General features: G+C 48.2%; 2 protein-coding genes across 19 annotated transcripts in view; both read right to left on the reverse strand.

The window, feature by feature from the left end:
- Positions 1-3,094, reverse strand: part of LOC103225049 (bone morphogenetic protein 8B) — a 32,545-nt gene extending 29,451 nt beyond the window's left edge. Inside the window, exon 1 of the mRNA XM_007979294.3 lies at positions 2,434-3,094. Within this exon, the coding sequence (XP_007977485.3) occupies positions 2,434-2,767 (334 nt within the window). The 5' untranslated portion in view covers positions 2,768-3,094. The remainder of the gene's footprint in view (positions 1-2,433) is intronic.
- A 4,544-nt stretch (positions 3,095-7,638) lies between these two features.
- Positions 7,639-21,048, reverse strand: part of MACF1 (microtubule actin crosslinking factor 1) — a 404,957-nt gene continuing 391,547 nt past the window's right edge. For 12 of the 18 annotated variants that reach the window (XM_073007449.1, XM_073007456.1, XM_073007455.1 and 9 more), the window contains 4 exons: positions 14,448-14,659; positions 13,441-13,551; positions 9,918-10,047; positions 7,639-9,110 (listed from right to left, as the gene is read on the reverse strand). In XM_073007449.1, coding sequence (XP_072863550.1) covers positions 8,854-9,110; positions 9,918-10,047; positions 13,441-13,551; positions 14,448-14,659 — 710 coding nt within the window. In that variant the 3' untranslated portion in view covers positions 7,639-8,853. The remainder of the gene's footprint in view (positions 9,111-9,917; positions 10,048-13,440; positions 13,552-14,447; positions 14,660-21,048) is intronic. The other 6 variants (XM_073007458.1, XM_073007460.1, XM_073007459.1 and 3 more) reach the window with 1 other exon arrangement.

Consider the following 21,048-nt stretch of genomic DNA (forward strand, 5'->3'; position numbering starts at 1 on the left):
GCCCTAGCTACTGGGGAGGCTGAAGGAGGAGGACTGCTTGAGCCCAGGAATTAGAGGCCACAGTGAGCTATAATCGCACCACTACACTCCAGCCTGGGGAATGGAGTGAGACCCTGTCTCTTTTTTTTTTTTTTTTTTTTTTTTGGAGACGGAGTCTGTCTCTGTGGCCCAGGCTGGAGTGCAGTGGCCGGATCTCAGTTCACTGCAAGCTCCGCCCCCGGGTTCCCGCCATTCTCCTGCCTCAGCCTCCCGAGTAGCTGGGACTACAGGCGCCCGCCACCTCGCCCGGCTAGTTTTTTGTATTTTTTTAGTAGAGACGGGGTTTCACCGTGTTAGCCAGGATGGTCTCGATCTCCTGACCTCGTGATCCGCCCGTCTCGGCCTCCCAAAGTGCTGGGATTACAGGCTTGAGCCACCGCGCCCGGCCGAGACCCTGCCTCTTAAAAAACAAAACAAAACAAAACAAAACAAAAGAAAGAAAGAAAAAAAGAAAAATTTCACATGCTACTTTTCATTTTAAAAATAAGTACAAACATCTTTGATGGGTTTTTAGAGTTCATTTCTGGGTTTCAGGTGTACAAGACATGTGGAGATGTTCCTGTCACCTCCACACTAAGGCTGGGCTACAGCTGGAAGGCTAAAAATGGCCAGGTCCAGGTTCACCCTGAGGGGAGTGGCACAGGCTTTCCATTCCTGTCCCTCTACCAATCACACAACAACCCTGAGGACAGATCACCAGGCACCTCATTTTACAAGGAGCAACCAAGGCTGAGAGGGTGAGGAACTTCCCTAAGGTCACACAGAGGGGTAGGCCCTGCCCAATTCCCAGCAACAGCCCCACCAGGCTGGGCATGTCCTGACCCAAGGGATGCCGGGGGAGGTAGGACATGGGCTGGGTGGTGACTCATTCTGATGGTCGACTCCCCCGGGGACATTCTTGGACGACTCCATCCACAACTCTTCTTGGTCCTGAGCCCAGTGTCAGCCTGTCCTGATGACAGAGGCCCAGTCCCAGCTTTACGATGGTCTCCTCTGTCCCACGTCCCCACCCTGTCCTCTAACTAGGAAGGCAGCATCCAGATCCCACCGGCTGGAGTCCTGTGCCTGGCACTGGGCGCTCACCGACGGTGAACGGCTGTCTCCTGCTGCTCACCTCCACCACCAGCTCTTGGGTTTCAGGGAGCAGAGGCTTGGCCATGCCCTCTTCTGCCCTAGTGTAGGAAGCAAATGGCTGACGGCCCCACAAAACCTGCTGCAGCTCAGTCCCCTGTGTTCTTCAGCCCAGACTCCTCAGAAAGCTCTCTGCACCCTGAAAGCCTGACCTGACAACAGAAATGTCATCTCATTGAGCACGGGATGGACAGTCAGGCTTTCTGGCTGTCCTGGCTCAGCAGCTTCGAGGCTGCACTGTCCTAGGCATGGCGCTGGGAGATGGGGATGAAAACAGTGGCTGTTACCAGGGTTGTGGTGAGGATGAAGAATTAATGATGTTGTCTGTGGAGGGAGGCTGGCGGCCAGGGCAGGTTCCCTCTCCCTCCTCTCAGCCCCACAGCTCCCCTACTTTGGGCTGAGCTGTGGTCCTTGGCCCCCAGACCCTGGCCTGTCACTAGCCACAGACAGGAGGCAAAGCAGATGGGGGACCCGACCAACAGTAACTACACGACCATAGACCAAAGAGTTTAGTACTGGAAAAAAAATCTCTGAGATCTTAAGGAATAAATCGCTCCAGGGTGTGACAAGATGTTTGCAGACAGGAAAAGCCAGGCTTTGCCTGGGAGAACAAAGTGGGTCCAGCTGCCCACTGGGCCATTCCACAGGCCTGGACACTCACCCTATACCAGATCTCATCCGAGGTGTTGGGCCCAGGGTGACAAGGCCACAGTCTCTGCCCCACTGAACCGAGCCTGCTCCTTCCCCAGCCGCTCCCCTGACAGCCGCACCTCACCCAGGCTCCGCACAGGGAAGAGCCTGCTGGGGACTCAGGGCACACGAGTTAGCTCTGGTCACTCTGATGATGTGACCACAGGTTTCCACTCTGAACTTTGTCCCTCTCCTCAGCACTGCCTTTATCACAGTGACAGCATCCCGGCCTCTGTTTACTCACCTGTCTCCCCAGGACCAGGCTGTCTGCCTGGGGCAGCCCAGGTGGGCAAGGACATCACCTGATTCTTACTCCTGGGTGTGTTTGGGGCAGGGTGAAGGCAGCGCCTGGGAGTCCACAGTTCCCCCCACCCTGGTCCTGACCACCCCGCAGCCCAGGGGGCCCCATGACCCTTAGACTTTCCCTAATCACAGCGGTCCCATCCCCCTGTGGTTCGGGTCCACCGTCTGTGACACCCCGTTCGGCCAGGGCCCGGCACCGCCCGCGGATGCGCGCACTCTCCCCTGCAGCCAGTTTACTCCGAGGGTCCCCGCGCGGGCGGCCGCACTCACCCATGTTGACGAAGCTCATGATCAGGTCGGCGCGGCCCAGGCGCCGCTCCGCGGGCGCGCCGTCCTTGTCGTCGTCGCCGGCCATGGCGTGGTACAGGTCCAGCATGAAGAGCGGCGCGGACGCGGGCAGCCGGGAGGCGGCGGGTGGCGCGCGGAGCCGGGGCCGCCCGGGTAGCCCGAGCACCGCCAGGATCTCGCGCTGCACGTCCCGGCGCTCGCGCGCGCCCAGACGTCGCTGGGAACAGCCGGGCTGGGGTCGCAGGCCGGGGCCGCCCCCGCCCAGCGCGCACAACGCCAGGCCCAGGAGCCAGAGCGGGCCGGGAAGCGCGGTCATGGCGGGCCAGGGACGCTCAGCTGGCGCGCATCGGCTCCGCGGCCGCCCCTGGGCCCGGGGACGCCCCGACGGCGAGCGGGGGGCCGGCCTCGGCGGGCGGCGTACGCGGCCTCAGCGCGGTCCCTGGAGCGCCCCTCGGGCGGCACCTGCCCCGGCTCCGGGACAAGCGGACGCCGACGCCACCGCCTCGAGGCCGGGGCTCCTCTGAGGACTGGGACTGTCAGCCAACCCGTCTGTCTCCGCCGTGCCCACCAGTCCGGCTGTGGCTGCGGTCGGCACAGCGCAGGGTCGACGGGCGAGCTCCAGCAGCGACCCGAGCGGCGCGATTCCCGCGAGTCCCAGCCCCGGCGCAGCCGTCGGTGGTGCCCGCCTACCCCCGGGACTGACCAATGGGGGCGCGGGGGCGGGGCCGGGGCGCGGAGGCCACGCCCGCGAGGGTCCTGGGGCGGCAGCCGGTGTCGCGGGTGGGGCGACCTGGAGGTGCGAACTCGGGGTGGCTGGCAGGTGGTCCGGGCGAGGGGTCTGCAGCCTGGGCGTCAGCGTGGTCATGGCCGTAGTGGCTCCCGCCGCGGGCCTAGGCGCACAGATCCTAAGGCTGCGGCGCCGTCCCAGTCTCGCCAGTGGTGCCACCCGGCCGCCCTGCCGTGGTGTGCGGGGGTCGTCACCGGGCCCGACACGCGGCCGCAGCCCCATCTGGAGAGCCGGGCGGTGCCAGCCAAGCCCCGGGGGTGGGGCATGTTCCTCTGCCCGCAGTAGCCGACCCGGGTTCCGGCCACCGCGGCCCCTCTCCGCCTCCTGGCGCTTTCCCCGTGGCCCCTGCATGCGCTTCTGCGGACGCCTCCTTCCCAGCACCTGCTCGGCTGCTTCTCCATGCGTCCCCCACCTGGCTCCTGCGTGAGCCCGGCCAGGGTCCCAGGCGGGCCGCCCCCGCCAGCCCTCGCAGCGCGCCCTGCGTCCCCGGTACTGATACAGCTGTGCAGAGGAGACTCCGCTTCCTGCCTCCATCTGGGCCAGAGGCTCTGGGGCCCCTTCCGAACACTCGGGAGCCACCTGTGCACGTCTTCTTAGTCGCCACAGCCCCGGTGCAGGCCTGGTAGAAGGATCCCCGCGGAAACGTCTCGACTGACTCAGTCTCTTTCTGCACACCCTGCTCTTCCCTGGGCACGCTCTCGCCTTACATAATTATTCCTGTGTGGTTCAGGCGCTGCGGAAGAAGGCACCTAGACTGCGCTGGGAAAGGTCAGTGGAGGAAAGTGCTTCAGGCAGACGGAATAGCTTGTGCCAAGGCCCTGAGACCCCGGGGGGGAGCCTAATAATGGTAACAGTCAGCACTTTCCACGCGCGAGGCATGTTCTGAGTGTGTGTCCTGTGTCATTTCTGTGATGCTCGCACATCGTTAGGGGGTACATACCACTGGAACCTCCTCTTTTAACAAATGAGGAAACTGAGGCACACAGCAGTTAAGGGACTTACGCCATGTCACACAGCAGTGGAGTTGGGCTTGGGCAGGGGGGCAGTGGAACCTGGAGAGCCCAGGGGGCAAATGGCCAAGGCTGGAGGGGCTGGCAAGGGAGGAACCGCAAAGGGCCTCACAGGAGCTAGACGAGGGCCCTGGGCACCAGAGATTATGGTGCCCCCCCCATGTGGATTGAAGATTAAACCTTGAAGCAAGTGTATAATGCCCTCAAAATCACGTTTTGAAGTCATCACCTCAATAAAATTTTCTACATCAAATTAGTAATCTAGTCATTTGCTGGTGGCTTAAACACATGCCTAGTTTGTCTTTAACCCAACAGGTATATTTCCACACTGCCCGTAAATTTTCTGCGCGGTCCCCAGAGCGCCCCCCATGAGGCACCTGCACCGGCTCCAGGCAGAGCAGACGTGGATGTCACCGCCTAGAGGCTGGGGCTTCTCTGCAGACTGGGACTGTCCCATAAGGATACTGAGCTAAGGATAATGCAGAATAACCGTTGAAAGTACCCAAGACCAGAGCATGGAAGCAGAGCAGAATATGGATCAGAGGGAGACAGGAGTCAGGGCCCTGCAGTTGGAGGCAGGTAGAGTAATCAAATGTGGGAGTGGGTACAATGACAATGAGCCTGTAATGGTGATGGGGTGGAGGGGCAGAGAAAGCTGTTTAGGAGGCTGAATCCACAAGGCTTTGTCCCCATGTCATCTTGGTCAGAGTCTTGGAATCTCCTGCCCACGCCCCCTTCACTGTCCTCTCTGCATGCCCCTTTTGAATCCACTGCGCATCAGTTGAGGCCCTAGATCCAGCCTGTGCAATTCTCAGGTTTGTTTTGTGCAATTCTGGGCTCCCAGCTAGACTGCAAGCTGCCCAGTGCTGGGCTGATTCTTATAACAGAAATCATTTCTCAATTTACGATGTGGAGATAGAGCTGTGTTTTCTAAACAACGGGCTTCACATTCCCATATACCTAAACAGCAGATTTTAGCCATTCCAAGGGCCTCTGCCCACAATTCAGTTCAGCAACAACCACCGTGAGCTGCTCTGTGCTGTGCCCTGAGCCAGAGATGGAGCGGACAAGCCCCTGCCCCTGAGCAGCCCCCACAGCAACAGGGGTGACAGCTGGTGAACACGGCAATTTCCCAAGGCAGATTGAAAGCTGTGCTCCCACAGAGGAGCCAACAAAGTGGCTGGAAGGGCAGAGGAGCAGGGAAGTGAAGTGGGAGCAGACCATGTGGGAGTGGAATCCCAGAATACTAGGACTGGAAAGGAACTGAGGTGGGGTAGCTTTCTTGGAGAAAGTAGTGTCAAAACAAGGGCTTTCCCTAGCCACCTGGCAACTCTGTGATCTTAACCTCTCAGGCTCAGTGTCTCATCAAGAAAAGGGGCCTAATGATCATAGATTCAGTGAGAATGTATATAGAGCACTTAGCATAACCACTGGCTTACAGTAAGCACTCAAAAAACGTGAGCTAGTTATTGCATCATTCAAGTCCCCAGCAGACACCAAATTTGCCTTCCTCATTTACCATTTCTATCACAGGACTGTGATTTTACATATATATATATATAATTTTTTTTTTTTTTTTTTTGAGACGGAGTTTCACTCTTGTCACCCAGGCTGGAGTGTAGTGGCACAATTTTGGCTCACTGCAACCTCTGCCTCCCAGATTCAAGCAATTGTCCTGCCTCAGCCCCCCGAGTAGCTGGGATTACAGGTGCCCACCACCACACCTGGCTAATTTTTGTATTTTTAGTAGAGATGGGGTTTCACCACCTTGACCAGGCTGGTCACCTGACCTCAGGTGATCCACCCGCCTCAGCCTCCCAAAGTGCTGGGATTACAGGTGTGAGCCACCACACCCGGCCCAGAACTGTGATTATACTTTAACCCTTTTCCTAGCATCTAGTTATTTCCTACATGTTCTTGTGTGCAGGCATTTGTTGAATGGAAACGCACCTTTAGCCAGGCATGGTGGAGCACGCCTGTAACTCCAGCTACTCAGGAGGCTGAGGCAGGAGAATCGTTTGAGCTTGGGAGGTGGAGGTTGCGGTCGACCGAGACTGTGCCACTGCACTCCAGTGGGCAACAGAGTGAGTCCCTATCTCAAAAAAAAAAAAAAAAAAGAAAAAAAAAATGCACTTTTTGTTGGTGCCACTGCCAGGTGAACTTTGCCAGAAAACCTTAATTACTTGTTAAGATTCTGTACCATAGTCCAGAATCTAGGAAGATGGAGGTCAAGCTGGTCTCGCATGCTTCTACTGCCAAGAGGCCTAAAAGGGGAAGCAAATTAGAGTGAAAACACTATCCTATACAAAGTCCCGGCAGCTTGAAGTTCCTCAGTTCTATGGAGAACAGAGTAAGCACTTCCTTCAGAATCCATTAGGCTCCAAATTCCTTTTAATCAGGATATTTGGCCTTCACAGCTTTGGCAAACATGCATCGACCTCACCAAATGCCTATGTCATAAGGAATGCGGCCTGATGACCAAGAACACAGGTGGCATGAGTTTCAGCCCCTTTACCTCTAAAGCCTCTAGCCCTTTTCTTCTTGTTACTAAGTTAGCATTTGGCTGCTCTATTATAAAGCCAACTGTCTAGAGGCTGGAGGAAACAGAAGTGCCAGACTTGAATAGGGAGTGGAGAACTTCAAGGTTCACTTCTGTCATTTATTCATTTCGTGAGCTCAGGGAAATCACTTTCTCTTCTACTTTCCCATCTCAGTTTCTCCATCTGTAAAACAAAGGAGCTAGATATGATGACCAATTTTGCTTCCACCTCTGAAATTCTACCACTTAACCAGAAATTTCAGCATACTGTGACATAGTATGAAAAATTGGCCCCATTCTCTCAGAACCCAGGATCTCCAAGATTTCTAATATCTTTTTACATAATGCTATTTGTTTAATGATGTAAGTAGGACAGATATCCTACATGTTCATGTTAATATCCTGTTTTTTTTTTTTTTTGAGACAGGGTCTTGCTGTGTCACCCAGGCTGGAGAGCAGTGGTGCAATCATGGCTTACGTGATCCTCCCACCTTAACCTCCCTAGTAGTTGGGGCTACAGGCATGTGCCACCATGCCTAATTGTTTTTTTAGTTTTAGTAGATACAAGGTCTTACTATGTTTCCCAGCCTGGTCTCAAATTCTGAACTCAAGTGATCCTCCTGCCTTGGCGCCCCATAGTGCTGGGATTATGGGCGTGAGCCACCATGCCCAGCCATATTAAACAAAATTAACAAGGATGAAAGAAAACAAAATCTATTAAGCTCTACAATTTATCTGTCAAGATATTTTGATTTGTATAATGCATTTAAGTACCTATAACATGATTATACTCCAGGGTAACATTTATAGATAACGTAGTGCTTGAAAAGAAAATCAGGAAATACAAAATATTTGTTACTGCAAGCAATTTTAATACAAAAGTGTGTCTTGTTTTTAAACAGTTCATTGGTAGAGCTTCAGTTTCTGCCTCAATTAAAACCAATTGAGATAATCACACAGCAACATGGTCGGAGCTGAAGAACAGCAGCTAAAAAACAGGAGCCCCAGACAGCCCCTCTTCATGGTCACTTGGTCAGTTGACTTTATTACGCACAAAAAAAGACGAAAGCAAACGGGACTGGTTAACAAGTGTGCTGGTGAACTCCATTAAAGGATGAGCACGTGTTAGTCTTACGTCCACATTTTCAGAACAGGCTCGTGGAATTCATTCCTCAGTTTGTGGGAAGTTGATCGACCATTTAAATAAATAGCAAAAAAAGTGGATAAAACAAATTTGAAATTCACAATGTCACCAACAAGCCTATCCCTTGCCAAGGGTCTGGGTCCTGGTGAACACAAGAGTTATCGGTGTCTAGGCTGGTAGGGAGCAACAAATCAAGTTTAAAACCCCAAATGTTCTGACGTTTTCTGAACATGTACATTTACCCCTGAATTCTAGCAGCCATTTGTCCTTTAAACACCCAGTACTGAAACAATATCCAAAGACAGTATTGCAATGAACTCCTTTTGCTGTATCATGTGCAAATGTTACTTAGATGAGGTTCCCTCTCTTTAGCTATAAATCACAAAACATTAAACAATGGAAAAAGCAGTAATAAGTGCCCTCCCCTCAGTTCTTGCTAATTGAGGTGTCTATGATTTACAAAAAAAGAGTTCCTTAAACACTGCAGGATTCTTATTTTTTTTAATATAATTTATCTTGCTGAGATAGCAAGTCAAGTTTATAAAGAAGATGCATTTAGGAATAATCCTAAAAGATAAAGCAGGTTTACAACCCTGCACCGCGCAGAAACCCTATTAATAGGCTTTTTTTTTTTTTTTTTTTTTTAATACACATTTGTATCTTGACCTTTTCACTTGTTTTTCTCAAATATTTCATTTCTGGGCCCCATCCATTACAGGGTTACCAGGAGGCAAATTTTATCTACATAAATATTCACATGAAAATAGTAACTTACAAAAAGAAAAAAAAATAAGGCAGCTTCATAACACAATTATTCTTTTACACTTTTAACAATATAACTTCTCCCGTTCAGAATAAATATACACCCAATGTACGGAGCAGGATTCAAAGTGGAGAGTGGCTTGGGGGTGCTTGGACAGTGTTATCGCTTGGGACCTGGAGTCCTGGGGGAGGCAGTGGTGGTCTTCTTAGACATGGTTGGGATTTTGGAAGGTTTGTTTAGCCCTCTCCTGGAGTTGCCTTGGCCCCCTGCAGCGCTGCTTTCTGAAGTGTCGGAACAAGCAGACTGTGTCTCTAAGAGGTCAAAGTCAGAGGCATCGCTTCCTCGCCGGCTGCTGGCTCGACTCCCGGCTCGACTCCCAGCCCGACTCCCAGGGCGACTGGCTGACTTTTTAGGGTCTGGAATTCAAGAATCAAACAGCAGACTTATAGAGACGGCATGGGGTGGAAGAACAAGTGAGCAGAGGCTAGGGTTCTGATCCTGTGTGATCTTAAGCAAATCTCACAGCCTTTCTGCACCCCTGTTTCCTCATCTATACAGAAGTTGCTGAGGCCTTTTCTAGCTTTGTGATTCTACTCGAGAAGCTGTCTCCTAGGGATTAGAAAGCCACTTCTATCAGCAGCACTGTCACCTTCCATGCCCCCAAAGTGGAGGCAAGCAGGGTTGCTCAACCACCTCAGCACAGGTGGGTGAGCCTGCCAGCTGGGCTAATCCATGGGCAGGATGGATAGAGGCCAAATGAGGGGAAGCAGCCAGCAGGAAATGAAGGCAGATTCCTAGGTTCCCATGAGGAACAGTAGCAGGGGAACAGATGTGATCTTCCCCTGCCTTTCTCAGTTCAACAGCAGCCATAATAAGTATGACGTGCTGGAAACATTACTAGCAAGCTGCTCATCCCAACACTGGACTGGTGTCTGAGGAAGACCCACATTTCCTTTTACATTCTCTCAAATGAGATCATTTCTGATGAGAATGCATGGCCCAGCTTTTGGCTGTGGAAGCATCTCATCTCAGAAGGAAAGCTTAAAGTCAGTTGTAATGACAGAAAAAGTAAAGGTCACTTGAGCATCTGCACGTCTGTCTTTCTGGGCATCACACTAAGTGCCACTCTCATTACCGGCTCCTTGGAAGCAGTGAAACATTCCACACAGGCTGTTGTTTCCAAATTCTCAGCCTGGCTTGTAGGTCACGGGGCAGGTACTTACCTGCCCGGTTAGTTTTGGCACCTGTGGAGGCCGGGGAAGAACTATTGCTGGTATCACCAGCAAGGGACGTCCGACTAGAATGAAAAGTTGGTGTTGGTCGTTTCAACTTGCTACCTGATGATGAGATAACCTTAAAAAAAAATAATAAAAAGGTCACATTTTACTTGGTAAAATCTTTGCTAGAAATTCAGCTTTCAAAGGTCTCCATACACCTCCTTATATTTGCTCAGTTGAAAAGCAAATTAAAAGTCCAGGAAAACAAAGATTTCTCTTAAAGTATCCTAGGTCATATATTTTGATAATTCCCAAAATAAAAGTTTTATGTTCCAATTAAAAGTTTCAAAATGTCTTCAAATACCTTTTGTTTTACTAATTTCCACTATAAATGGAAAAAAAAAATCCTCAGTAAGATTACAATAGTTACAACAAACGATTATGGTGAATGAGTAAAGGAAAAAGAAATTCGAATAATCCTAGGTATCAAGATTTTGGGGTTAAAAATTTGAAATGAGTGTTAGCCCCACCTATTTGATATGGAGATTCAAGTATTACTCCAATCTCTTAACACTAAGTAGGTGCAGTAACTTTAGTAAGATCTTTTAGTCATTATCCTTATTGGTAAAATGCAGATAAAATTACCTAACTCGTGGATCAAATAAACTATGAGAAGCACATGACTGTGGGACTGAGACATCAGGAACAGGTCTGTGCGTGAAGAGCCTGGAGACCTGGGTTTGAGTCTGGGTTCCGGGACTGGTTGAAATTAACATCTGTCTTTGCTTCTCTCTTGGGAAATCAGGGATTAAATCCTGCCTCTCTGACTTCATTTCTACCACACTCCTCATCAGTCCATCCCAGCCACACTGGCTTCCTTGCTGTTTCACCAATGGCCCAGTGAGGGTCCCCCAGTCTTGTCCCCTTGCTGTTCATTTTGCCTGGACTGTTGTTGCACAATCACTACCCCCCAAGCCTACCCCAGATACGTGTAGCTGACCCCCTCATTCCCTGCGGAGGCTCTATTGAAAGGATGACCTTAGCAGAGAGGTCTTGCCTCACTACTCAGAACACTGCTTGTATACTTCTATTCTCTCCCCTGCTTCCTGTGTTCTGCACAGTACTCATCACTGTCTTACGTATGATATTACTTGTTCGTTGCCTGTCTCTCCTGCATTAAAGCATCAACTTCATAAAAGCAGGGACTTTGTTTTGTTCACTCTCACATCCTCAGCATGTAAAATTGTCTGGCACAGAAGAGGAACTCAATAACAACTTCTTGAACAAATAAATGATATATAGAAGCACTTCCCAAACTGGAAAAGAGCTATATATTATTATCACTGCTGCCAACAGGTGCTATGTTTCCTATTTAAGTGATGTTTTTTGGTTTTTTAGATAGTAGTCTTAACTGCAGGAAAAATAATATTTTTAATGTGTGGGTTTGTTTGTTTGTTTTTTTGTTTTGAGACAGAGTCTTCCTCCATCACCCAGACTGGAGCGCAGTGGCATACTTCACAGCTCATTGCAGCCTTGACCGCCCAGGCTCAAGCAATCCTCCCACCTCAGCTTCCCTACTGGCTGGCTTATTTTTGTATTTTTTGTAGAGACAGGGTTTCTCCATGTTGCCCAGGGTGGTCCTGAACTCCTGGGCTCAAGTGATCTGCTCACCTCAGCCTCACAAAGTATTGGGATTACAGGGGTGAGCCACCTTGTCCAGACTTAAATCTGTGTGGGTTTTTTTCTTTTTTTTTTTGAGGCAGTCTCACTCTGTTGCCCAGGCTAGAGTGCAGTGGCACAATCTTGGCTCACTGCGACCTCCGCCTCCCAGGTTCCAGTGATCTCCTGCCTCAGCCTCCCGTGTAGCTGGGACAACCAGCGCCTCCACCACATCCAGCTAATTTTTGTATTTTTAGTAGATATGGAGTTTGGCCATGTTGGTCAGGCTGATCCTTAAACGTTTTAAACATCCATTATTTGACCTTGTCTCTACTTCACTTTTTAAAAAACAAAAAACAAAAAACAAAAAACAAACAAAAAAAAAGAAAACACAACCACTTACGCCACATGCTACAGCATGCCATTCTAATTTTTCTTTGAAATCAATTATGCAAATTGTTTTCCAGGACCTTTAAGACGTTTATGCAAATAGAAGAGAAAAGCAACCCATCTCATTGTGTTTGCTGTACTTCTTAAATTTATCAAGAAAAAGCATAAGCGACAGAAAGTGATTAACACTCAAGCACAAACTTTCCTGGCCACATAGGAGGAAGAGCACCAGTTTCAGAAGGTAAGGTTCCTGAGCACTGCTGCTGGAAGACAACAGCTAGACCCCGGGCTAGAATTCCAAGTCAGGAGATGGCCTGGCTACAGAACACAGTAAGTAAGGAAAGATGAAGCCTCAAAATGAAATGAAACAGAAAATAAAACCTTAAGACAGAACAAAAGCCCTGATTTATTAGAACTGTATGAGAATTTGTACCTCAACATCTAAAATTTAAAATAGAACTTCTGAGATTTTTATGAAACTGGAGCCATTAAGGAAAGAAGAAAAGCAAGATGAGCAGGGTAAGTCTAGGAGTTTAGTGGCAGTAGGTCCCCAGATCATACTCTAAACCAGATACGTTTCTGAACTGGAGTTTTAGCTTGGAGTAAAATGAACCTCTAAACAGCGGCTCATTCACAGCCATTGCCTTCTTGTGCACCCCTTGTTTCCCTGGCTAAGGCTTTCCAAGACTGAAGGCAACACTGTCTTTTGAGGCACAAGAATCCAATGTTTCCCGGTAGGAGCTGGAATGCAAACTGCACTGCTATCAGACAAGCCACTAGTCCATGTTTCATTTCTAAAACACTGCTCTTCCAAAAGCGTTCAGGCATTTTAATGGCTGCACTTGAACATGCTTAATTGCTGGCATGTGTATTCAAATCAAGGCTACAGAAACTCAAGTGCCTAGGCCAAGAAATTCAGAAGCTAGAATGTGAGCCTCAGAGCAGTGTTCACTGGTGCTGTGCTTGGCTGAAGGAGACAGCACCCATGCCTCGGACCAGTGTGGTGTGGCAATACCAACTACCCTGAACATGTGTCTCAGGGTGGGTGGCGCCAACCAGTCTTCTGTTCTAAGCAAAGATAGAACATTGTAGAACATGCGCCATAGTTGAATTTCAAGTGTTCATAACTCGTCTGAGTATCTGACATTTGGAGATTCCAAGAGGCCTGATTATAAATGATATCAATAAACAAATCTCCAGGAATGACCATCATTTACCATTCTGAACAAGTATCATTCTCAAGATTGTTATAAAGTTATTAAGTTATTAATCTAGTTTCAGGTATCTCTTATTTCTCTCCAATTTTGGTGAATCCGAGTTAGAAACCCCTGAAAACACTGGACTAGATGAATCAGCTGTGACAGCAAGCACCACAGAGATGGAAGAATGCAGGGATTCGTGTCAGGAAGAAGAGCTGGTCAAGTCCATTAGCGAGGGCCTTGTCTTGACTGTGTCCTCAGTCAGCAAAGCCATACTCTACCTCGGGGCTGGGCAGCTGGAGGTCAGGAGAATGGCTGTCCCTGATAGGGGTGCCAGCTTTACTGTTTACCAACCAGGGTTTGTCATAACAGCGAGAGAACTGAAGTGAAGTCTGTGAAACGGAAATCCAAAGGGAAGGACGGGAACAATTGAAAAAGGAACAAAAAGGGTGCACATTGGGAACAGAAAAAAATAGAAGATACTAAATTTTAAAGAACTAGAAAACAAAATAAAATGCATGTTGGTCCATCAGGATGAGAAGGACCAGGCAGGCACTAACATCCTTCATACATAACCCATCGTAACATCAAACTTAGCTGTTAGCTCCACTGCACAGCCAGTGCCTGGATTTTCTTTCCTTTTCCCTTACATTTTTTATTTTTTTATTTTTTAGAGACAGAGTCTTACTCTGTTGCCCAGGCTGGAGTGCAGTGGTGCATTCATAGCTCACTGCAGTCTTGCATTTCTGGGCTCAAGCAATCCTCTTGCCTGAGCCTCCTGAGTAGCTGGGACTATAGGTGCTCACCACCATGCTAGGCTAAATTTAAAAATTAGAGATGATAAATTTAGAAATTTGTAGAGATGGTCTTGCTATGTTGCCCACGCTGGTCTTGAACTTCTGGCCTCAAGGGATCCTCCCACCACAGCTTCCCAAAGCCTGGGATTACAGGCATGAGCCACTGTGTCTAGCCTGGATTTTCAAAAGTAGTAACACTGGACGGGCTCAAACTTAAAGTGAGAACATGAGGAAATAAACATTTCTGACATAACCAGGCTGAGTGCATATCTTAATAAATGTCCTTTGGAGTCATCTTAAAGGCCATGTATCTGTGTACTGCTAGGAACAGGGCAGCCTTGGTCTGTGTATTTTCATGTTTTATTTACAAAATAAAACATTTTCATTTTTATTTCTTCTCCTCACTGGAGTCTTTCAGAGGCTACTGTGAACAATGAACATCTGTGAGGGTGGGAGTCGGGAAGAAGGGCATAATGGAGATCAGTACGTACCTTGGTTCCACTGGCTGGGGTGGCTGGAGAAGATGGCATGGATGTACAGCTGTGGTTACTCTGACTAGCACTGGAGCTGGAACGAGTAGGGGAAGCTGCCCGGGAAGATGGTTTGGACCTTCGACCCCGTGAGCGGAAGGGGGTCATTCCCTGGGATGCCCCCTCTGGTAGGATGAATTTCTCTCTAAGTTCAATGTTAGTTCTACCTCGTGCTAAAAAGGAAATAAACACACACACAATATCAGTTATTCTCAAAAATGTATCTTTGATTGTTATACAGTGGCTTGACCCCATGATAACAGTTATGTAAGTTATATAGGTTTAGTATCATCTGTGGGTTCTTCAAAAATAGAGATAAACTCATGACACATCAGCCTTGTCAAGGTTCCTACCCATAGCAGATATGTTAACTGTATAATAAGCAAGTCTCTGTGTATAAAGAAGGACCAGCCCACTCTGCTGTTAGTGTCTTGCTTTGCCACTGTCCCTGGAGTAAGCATACTGTGACTAGAGGCAAAGCAGATGCAACAGTTCACAAACCTCTGAAATTAAATCAAAACCCCTCTTTTCTCTCTCATAGTACATGTGTACTTTTTGCTCAATTTTTGCAGGATAGAGTAGAGAAAAATATTACTGAAATCGACATTGTTTAGACTCTTCTATTTGAATTCAGTCAGTAACAATCCTAAAGAAAGGAGTCCAGGAACTCAGGACAGTAAAAAGATCAGGAGAGAATCATTAAGAAGTAAACATGTAGGTGGGGAGAGAGAGAGACATCAAGACCATGCACAAAACTTGCTAGTGAGAAACTGTTAAGTGAAAAACTGAAAGCAGTAAAAGGCTAAAGGAGCAACTGCAAGTAGGAGAGGGACATCAAGATGCGAAGAACATGGAGACAGCAGAGGAAGCCAGTTAGCGCTGTCTTGTGGCTTTCTGGGGCTGCACAACCAGAACTTAAAATGTGGATTCCATTGGAAGATCTTACGCACAGCCAACACAAATGTTAAATGCGAAAAGATGCTACTAATTTAAAAGACATAATCCCTCTAGAATATGTTCTTAGATTATTTCTCACTGTAAGATGAAATCCTGCAGAAACCCTCTACCTCCTCATCCACTCTAAACTGTGCACTCTTTACAAAGTACTAGACACAGCTAAACAAATGGGACTGCTGGAGAAAAGGCAATCATTATGAGCAAAATATTTGTCATTCTTTTCTGTAACAGATGTTTAACTGGTCAGAAACCATACATCTAGAAGGTGGCAGGAAATTTTGTCCACTTTCTCTTCTGTCCTACCCCATATGGCCCTCAAGGAATTTGAGGAATTTTGGTAGAATCAGGTTTTAAATCAGGTTATGTAAGTGTCCAAGCAGCATGGTTCCAAATTCCTAAATCAAATCCAAATTCTTCTCAATATATTATATGCTGACAGAACATATCAAAGTATCAGCTTAAAAGCACTCACTTGGATATCAAAACCTCTGAGTTATAGTCTAAGCTCTGTTGCCAACTGTGATTTTTTTCCTGCTCTGGCCTCAGTTTCCTTAGGCTCACCAGAGACGATCAGGTCAACCGGTCTCTAAGAACCCTGTTGTCTGGATGATCTATGACTTAATGGTCCCTGAAATGCTAAACTGTTTCCTTCCATGATCCAGTGTGTCCTTCCTCCTCAAGTCTCCACTATACGTGACCCTTGGCCGGGCAAAGTGGCTCATGTCTGTAATCCCAGCACTTTGGGAGGCCAAGACGGGTAGATCACTTGAGGCCAGGAGTTCGAGACCAGCTTGGCCAACATGGCAAAACCCTGTCTTTACTAAAAATACAAAAATTAGCTGGGCATGGTGGTGCATGCCTATAGTCCAAGCTACTCAGGAGGCTGAGGCAGAAGAATCACTTGAACCCAGGAGGCAGAGGTTACAATGAGCCGAAATCACGCCACTGCACTCCAGTCTGGGTGACAGAGTGAGACACCATCTCAAAAAAAAAAAAAAAAAAAAAAAAAAAAAAAAAAAAAAAAAAAAGTTCACTTCTGAGCAAATGCTGCCAGAAAAAAAAAAAAAAAAAGATATAAAAGGAAAACTTTGAAATTGCATTGCAGTTGAAGGAAGTGACATTTTAAATGTTTTAGGAAGGGCATTCTCTAATACCATAACAGTGATATGTTCCCTATGCACTGCACAGTTCACAGAATGTGCAATAATGCACCTGACTGTAATTAGCATCCCTATGTTACAGAGAAACTGAAGTACTCACAGAGGCTGAGGTCAAGCAAAGTGGCAGTAGAGGTGGACCTACAACTCATATCTTCCACTTGACTTGTCCTCTTTGTCCTCCGACCCCCAAGCCATTCCCAGCCTAGCTCTCTGCATCACCACCTACACTCGCTGTCTCCACTCCTCCCCTCAGACCACTCACGCTTCCATCCCCACCACTCACAGAAATTGCTCTGGCAAAGGTCACTGACAACCTCTATCTCAGGAGGGCAATGAAAATTGCTTAATGGCTCATGCCTGTAATCCCAGCACTTTTGGGAGGCTCAGGCAGAGTGCTCGAGCCCAGGTTGGAGACCAGCCTGGGCAACATGGTGGAACTCCAACTCTGCAAAAAATTAACAAATTAGCTAGGCATGGTGGCATGTGCCTGTAGACCCAGCTACTCTGGAGGCTGAGGTGGGAGGATTGCTTGGGCCTGGGAAATCAAGGCTGCAGTGAGCTGTGATCACGCCACTGCACTCTAACCTGGGTGAGAAAGACGCTGTCTCAAAAACCAAAATGACAACAAAAGTCACTTAATCTCACAACCCAAGGGACATCACTGTTATAATGTTGGTGTGTCTTCCTCCTTTGCACATCTATGTGTGTGTGTGTGTGTGTGTATACACACATACTAAGTGTATGTATATATGTATACTAAGTGCATACGTGTGTGTATATGTGTGTATATGTGTGTGTGTATATATATCTAAGAGGGAGAACAGGACTGTGGACAGACCCAGTGGACATGCATGTTTTAGAAGTGCGCAGGGAGGAGTTGTCAGCAAGGGAGCAGGCGTCCTTGAAGCCAGGGGAGGACAGGGTTTCAAAAACACTGACCTGACCTCAGGTGATCCACCCGCCTCAGCCTCCCAAAGTGCTAGGATTACAGGCATTGAGCCACCCCAGAAACTTTCCTCCATGCCTTACATGTCTCATGCAAAATTTTAACTAGCTGCTATGTATTATTTCATCATATGGATGTGAATTTAACCAGTCCAATATTGCATTTTTGTTTAAATATTTTAAACATTGTAGCCAATGCTATGACAATTTATAAAACATTTTGCATGTATCCACTATATTTCCTTAGAATAAATTTCTTTTTTCTTTTTTGAGACAGAGTCTTGGTCTGCTGCCCAGGCTGGAGTGCAGTGGCCTAATCTTGGCTCACTGTAACCTCTGCCTTCTGGGTTCAAGCGATTCTCCTGCCTCAGCCTCCTGGGTAGCTGGGACTATAGGTGCCCGCCACCACGCTTGGCTAATTTTTCGTATTTTTAGTAGAGACGGGGTTTCACCATGTTAGCCAGGATGGTCTCGATCTCCTGACCTCGTGATCTGCCTACCTTGGCCTCCCAAAGTGCTGGGATTACAGGCGTGAGCCACTGCGCCCAGCCTAGGATAAATTTCTACATGTAGATTTTCTGGGGAGAAATTACATGATGTTTTACCTTAGGTAAAACATCAACTGATAAATGTCAACCATGTGTCAAGGTTGACAGATGCCAGCTGATTCCAAAATGTTATACTAGTGTACATTCTCCAAAATAATATGAGTATATTAAATTTACTTCATTCTGGCCAATTATTGTGCTATGAGCATGAGTGCATACAGGAAAAAAATCTGACAATTTGTTAGGTAAAAACATCTCTCCGCTGTTGTAACTTGCACGTGGAGGGTTACTACACACTGCTCTCTTGGTTTTGAAACCCTGGCCTCCCCTGGCTTCAAGGACCCCTGCTCCCTTGCTGACCTCTCCTCCCTGCCCACTTCTAAAACATGGGTGCCCTCTGGATCTGTCCAGAGTCCCGTTCTCCCTCTTAGACTCCACCTGCTGATGAGCTCACCCACTGAGGCTTCAGTGCCACCATACAGTCACACCCAACTCCAAATGTATTAGCAGGGCAGGCCTTCCCGCTGGATGCCAGAAGTTATATCCAATGGCTGATAAGACATGACCAGAGCTGGGAACCAAAACCCTGGCACCAACGTAGGTCCCTCCCTCCCGAGGACAGTTCAGTCTATTGATTCTACCTTGAATGCCTCTTGAATCCCTGAGCCTGTGCACGCCCCCTTGCACTCAGGTGTGTCATGGAGCGCCCCCTCCCCACTGGGTATCTGTAGCAGCCTTCCCACTGGCCTCCTTGTTTCTCATCTCACCACCCACCCAGCCCTCACTCATTCTCTCATTCTGCAGAATGCATTTTCTTCTTTTTCTTTTTCTTTTTCTTTTTTTTTTTTTGAGATAGGGTCTCACTTCGTCACTCAGGCTGGAGTGCAGTGACGCAAACATGGCTCACTGTAGCCTCCACCTCCCAGGCTCAAGCGATCCCCCGACCTCAGCCTCTCAAGTAGCTGGGACTATAGGCATGTGCCACCTTGCCTGGCTAATTTTTGTATTTTGCAGAATAAATTTCTAAATGAAAATCTGTTAACAGTTCAGAATCCTTCCATAGTGTTTCACTGCTTATAGCAGAATTCACCAAGTGAGGTTTTCTAGGGTTTTCCTACAAAAGGGGTTTGGTCCTCTGTATTTCCCTGCTTGGGAGAGCTTTAACTCAGCATCTCCCAAATGCATTTGACCATGACTTTTCATTTTTTTTGAGGACCACATCTTGGGGACTAGGAAGGCACAATGTGGCAAGTACCCAGGACCCAGTGGTCTGGCATCCATCACCTGGCCCGATGCTGACCCCTGTCCAGAGTCTTACCTGGTCGCTAACCTTGTACACTTGGCTGCAGTTCCATGGGACTACTTGTCCTCTTACTTTTTCAGCTGCTGACACTTCTGTTCATATGAACATGGGGTTTCTGTACTGAGAACGTCCAGATCCCTTTTCCTATCTGGTCAAGTGTTACCTCCTTTAAGATGTAGCTGAAGCAACACCTCCTTTTCCTTTTTCAAAACCTTTTTTCTTGAGATAGGGTCTCACTCTGTCACTCAGACCGGAGTGCACTATATACACACATACACTGACACACACACACACACAATTTATTTTTATTTATTTATTTATTTTTGAGACGGAGTCTTGCTCTGTCACCCAGGCTGGAGTGCAGTGGCCGGATCTCAGCTCACTGCAAGCTCCTTCTCTCGGGTTCATGCCATTCTCCTGCCTCAGCCTCCCGAGTAGCTGGGACTACAGGCGCCAGCCACCTCGCCCGGCTAGTTTTTTGTCTTATTTTTTAGTAGAGACGGGGTTTCACCGTGTTAGCCAGGATGGTCTCGCTCTCCTGACCTCGTGATCCGCCCATCTCGGCCTCCCAAAGTGCTGGGATTACAGGCTTGAGCCACCGCACCCTGCCTTTTATTTAGTTATTTTTTGAGATGGAGTCTTGTTGTCGCCCAGGCTAGAGTGCAGTGGCACAATCTCAGCTCACCACAACCTCTGCCTCCTTGGTTCAAGCGATTCTCCTGCCTCAGCCTCTCGAGTAGCTGGGGTTACATATGTACACCACCAGGCCCAATTAATTTTTGTATTTTTAGTACAGACAGGGTTTCACCATGTGGGCCAGGCTGGTCTTGAACTCCTGACCTCGGGTGATCTGCCCGGCTCAGCCTCCCAGAGTGCTAGGATTACAGGTGTGAGCTACCGTGCCTGGCCATATATTTATTATTATTATTTTTTGAGACAGAGTCTCCCTCTATTGCCTAGGATAGAGTGCAGTGGCATAGTCTCGGCTCACTGCAACCTCTACCTACTGGATTCAAGCAATTCTCCTGCCTCAGCCTCCCAAGTAGCTGGGACAACAGGCTCATGATACCATGCCCGGCGAGTTTTTTTGTATTTTTAGTAGAGACTGGGTTTCACTATATTGGCCTGGCTGGTCTCGAACTCCTGACCTCATGATCCGCCCACCTCGGTCTCCCAAAGTGCTGGGATTATAGGAATGAGCTGCTGCACCCAGCCTATATTTATTTTTAAAACAGAGATGGGGTCTTGCTATGTTGCCCAGGCTGGTCTTAAATTTTTGGCCTGAAGTGATCCTCCCCACTAGGCCTCCCAAAGTGTTGGGATTATATGTGTGAGCCCAATACGTCCTTTTCCTGATACCTTCTCCATCCTAATGGGCAGTCATCTCTTCCTCTCTTGCTCTCTCAACCACTCTTTTTACCAAATAGAAGGGCATGTATTCACATGTTTGTTCCCTGCACTAGGCTGAGAGCTTCTGCAGGCAGGGACCATCATCTTAATTTACCTTTGGATCCCAGTGCCAGGCTTGCATTTAGGGTTTTAGTAAGTATCCGTGAAACAGAGTAGCCTCTGTTTCTCTGAAATAGCCTCTGAAAACAATAGTCTCTCAACAGTTTCAAGGAACAGATCTCGCAACCTTCATGAACTCA

This window comes from Chlorocebus sabaeus, chromosome 20 (genome assembly GCF_047675955.1).
Source record: "Chlorocebus sabaeus isolate Y175 chromosome 20, mChlSab1.0.hap1, whole genome shotgun sequence".
NCBI classification, from domain to species: Eukaryota; Metazoa; Chordata; class Mammalia; order Primates; family Cercopithecidae; genus Chlorocebus; species Chlorocebus sabaeus.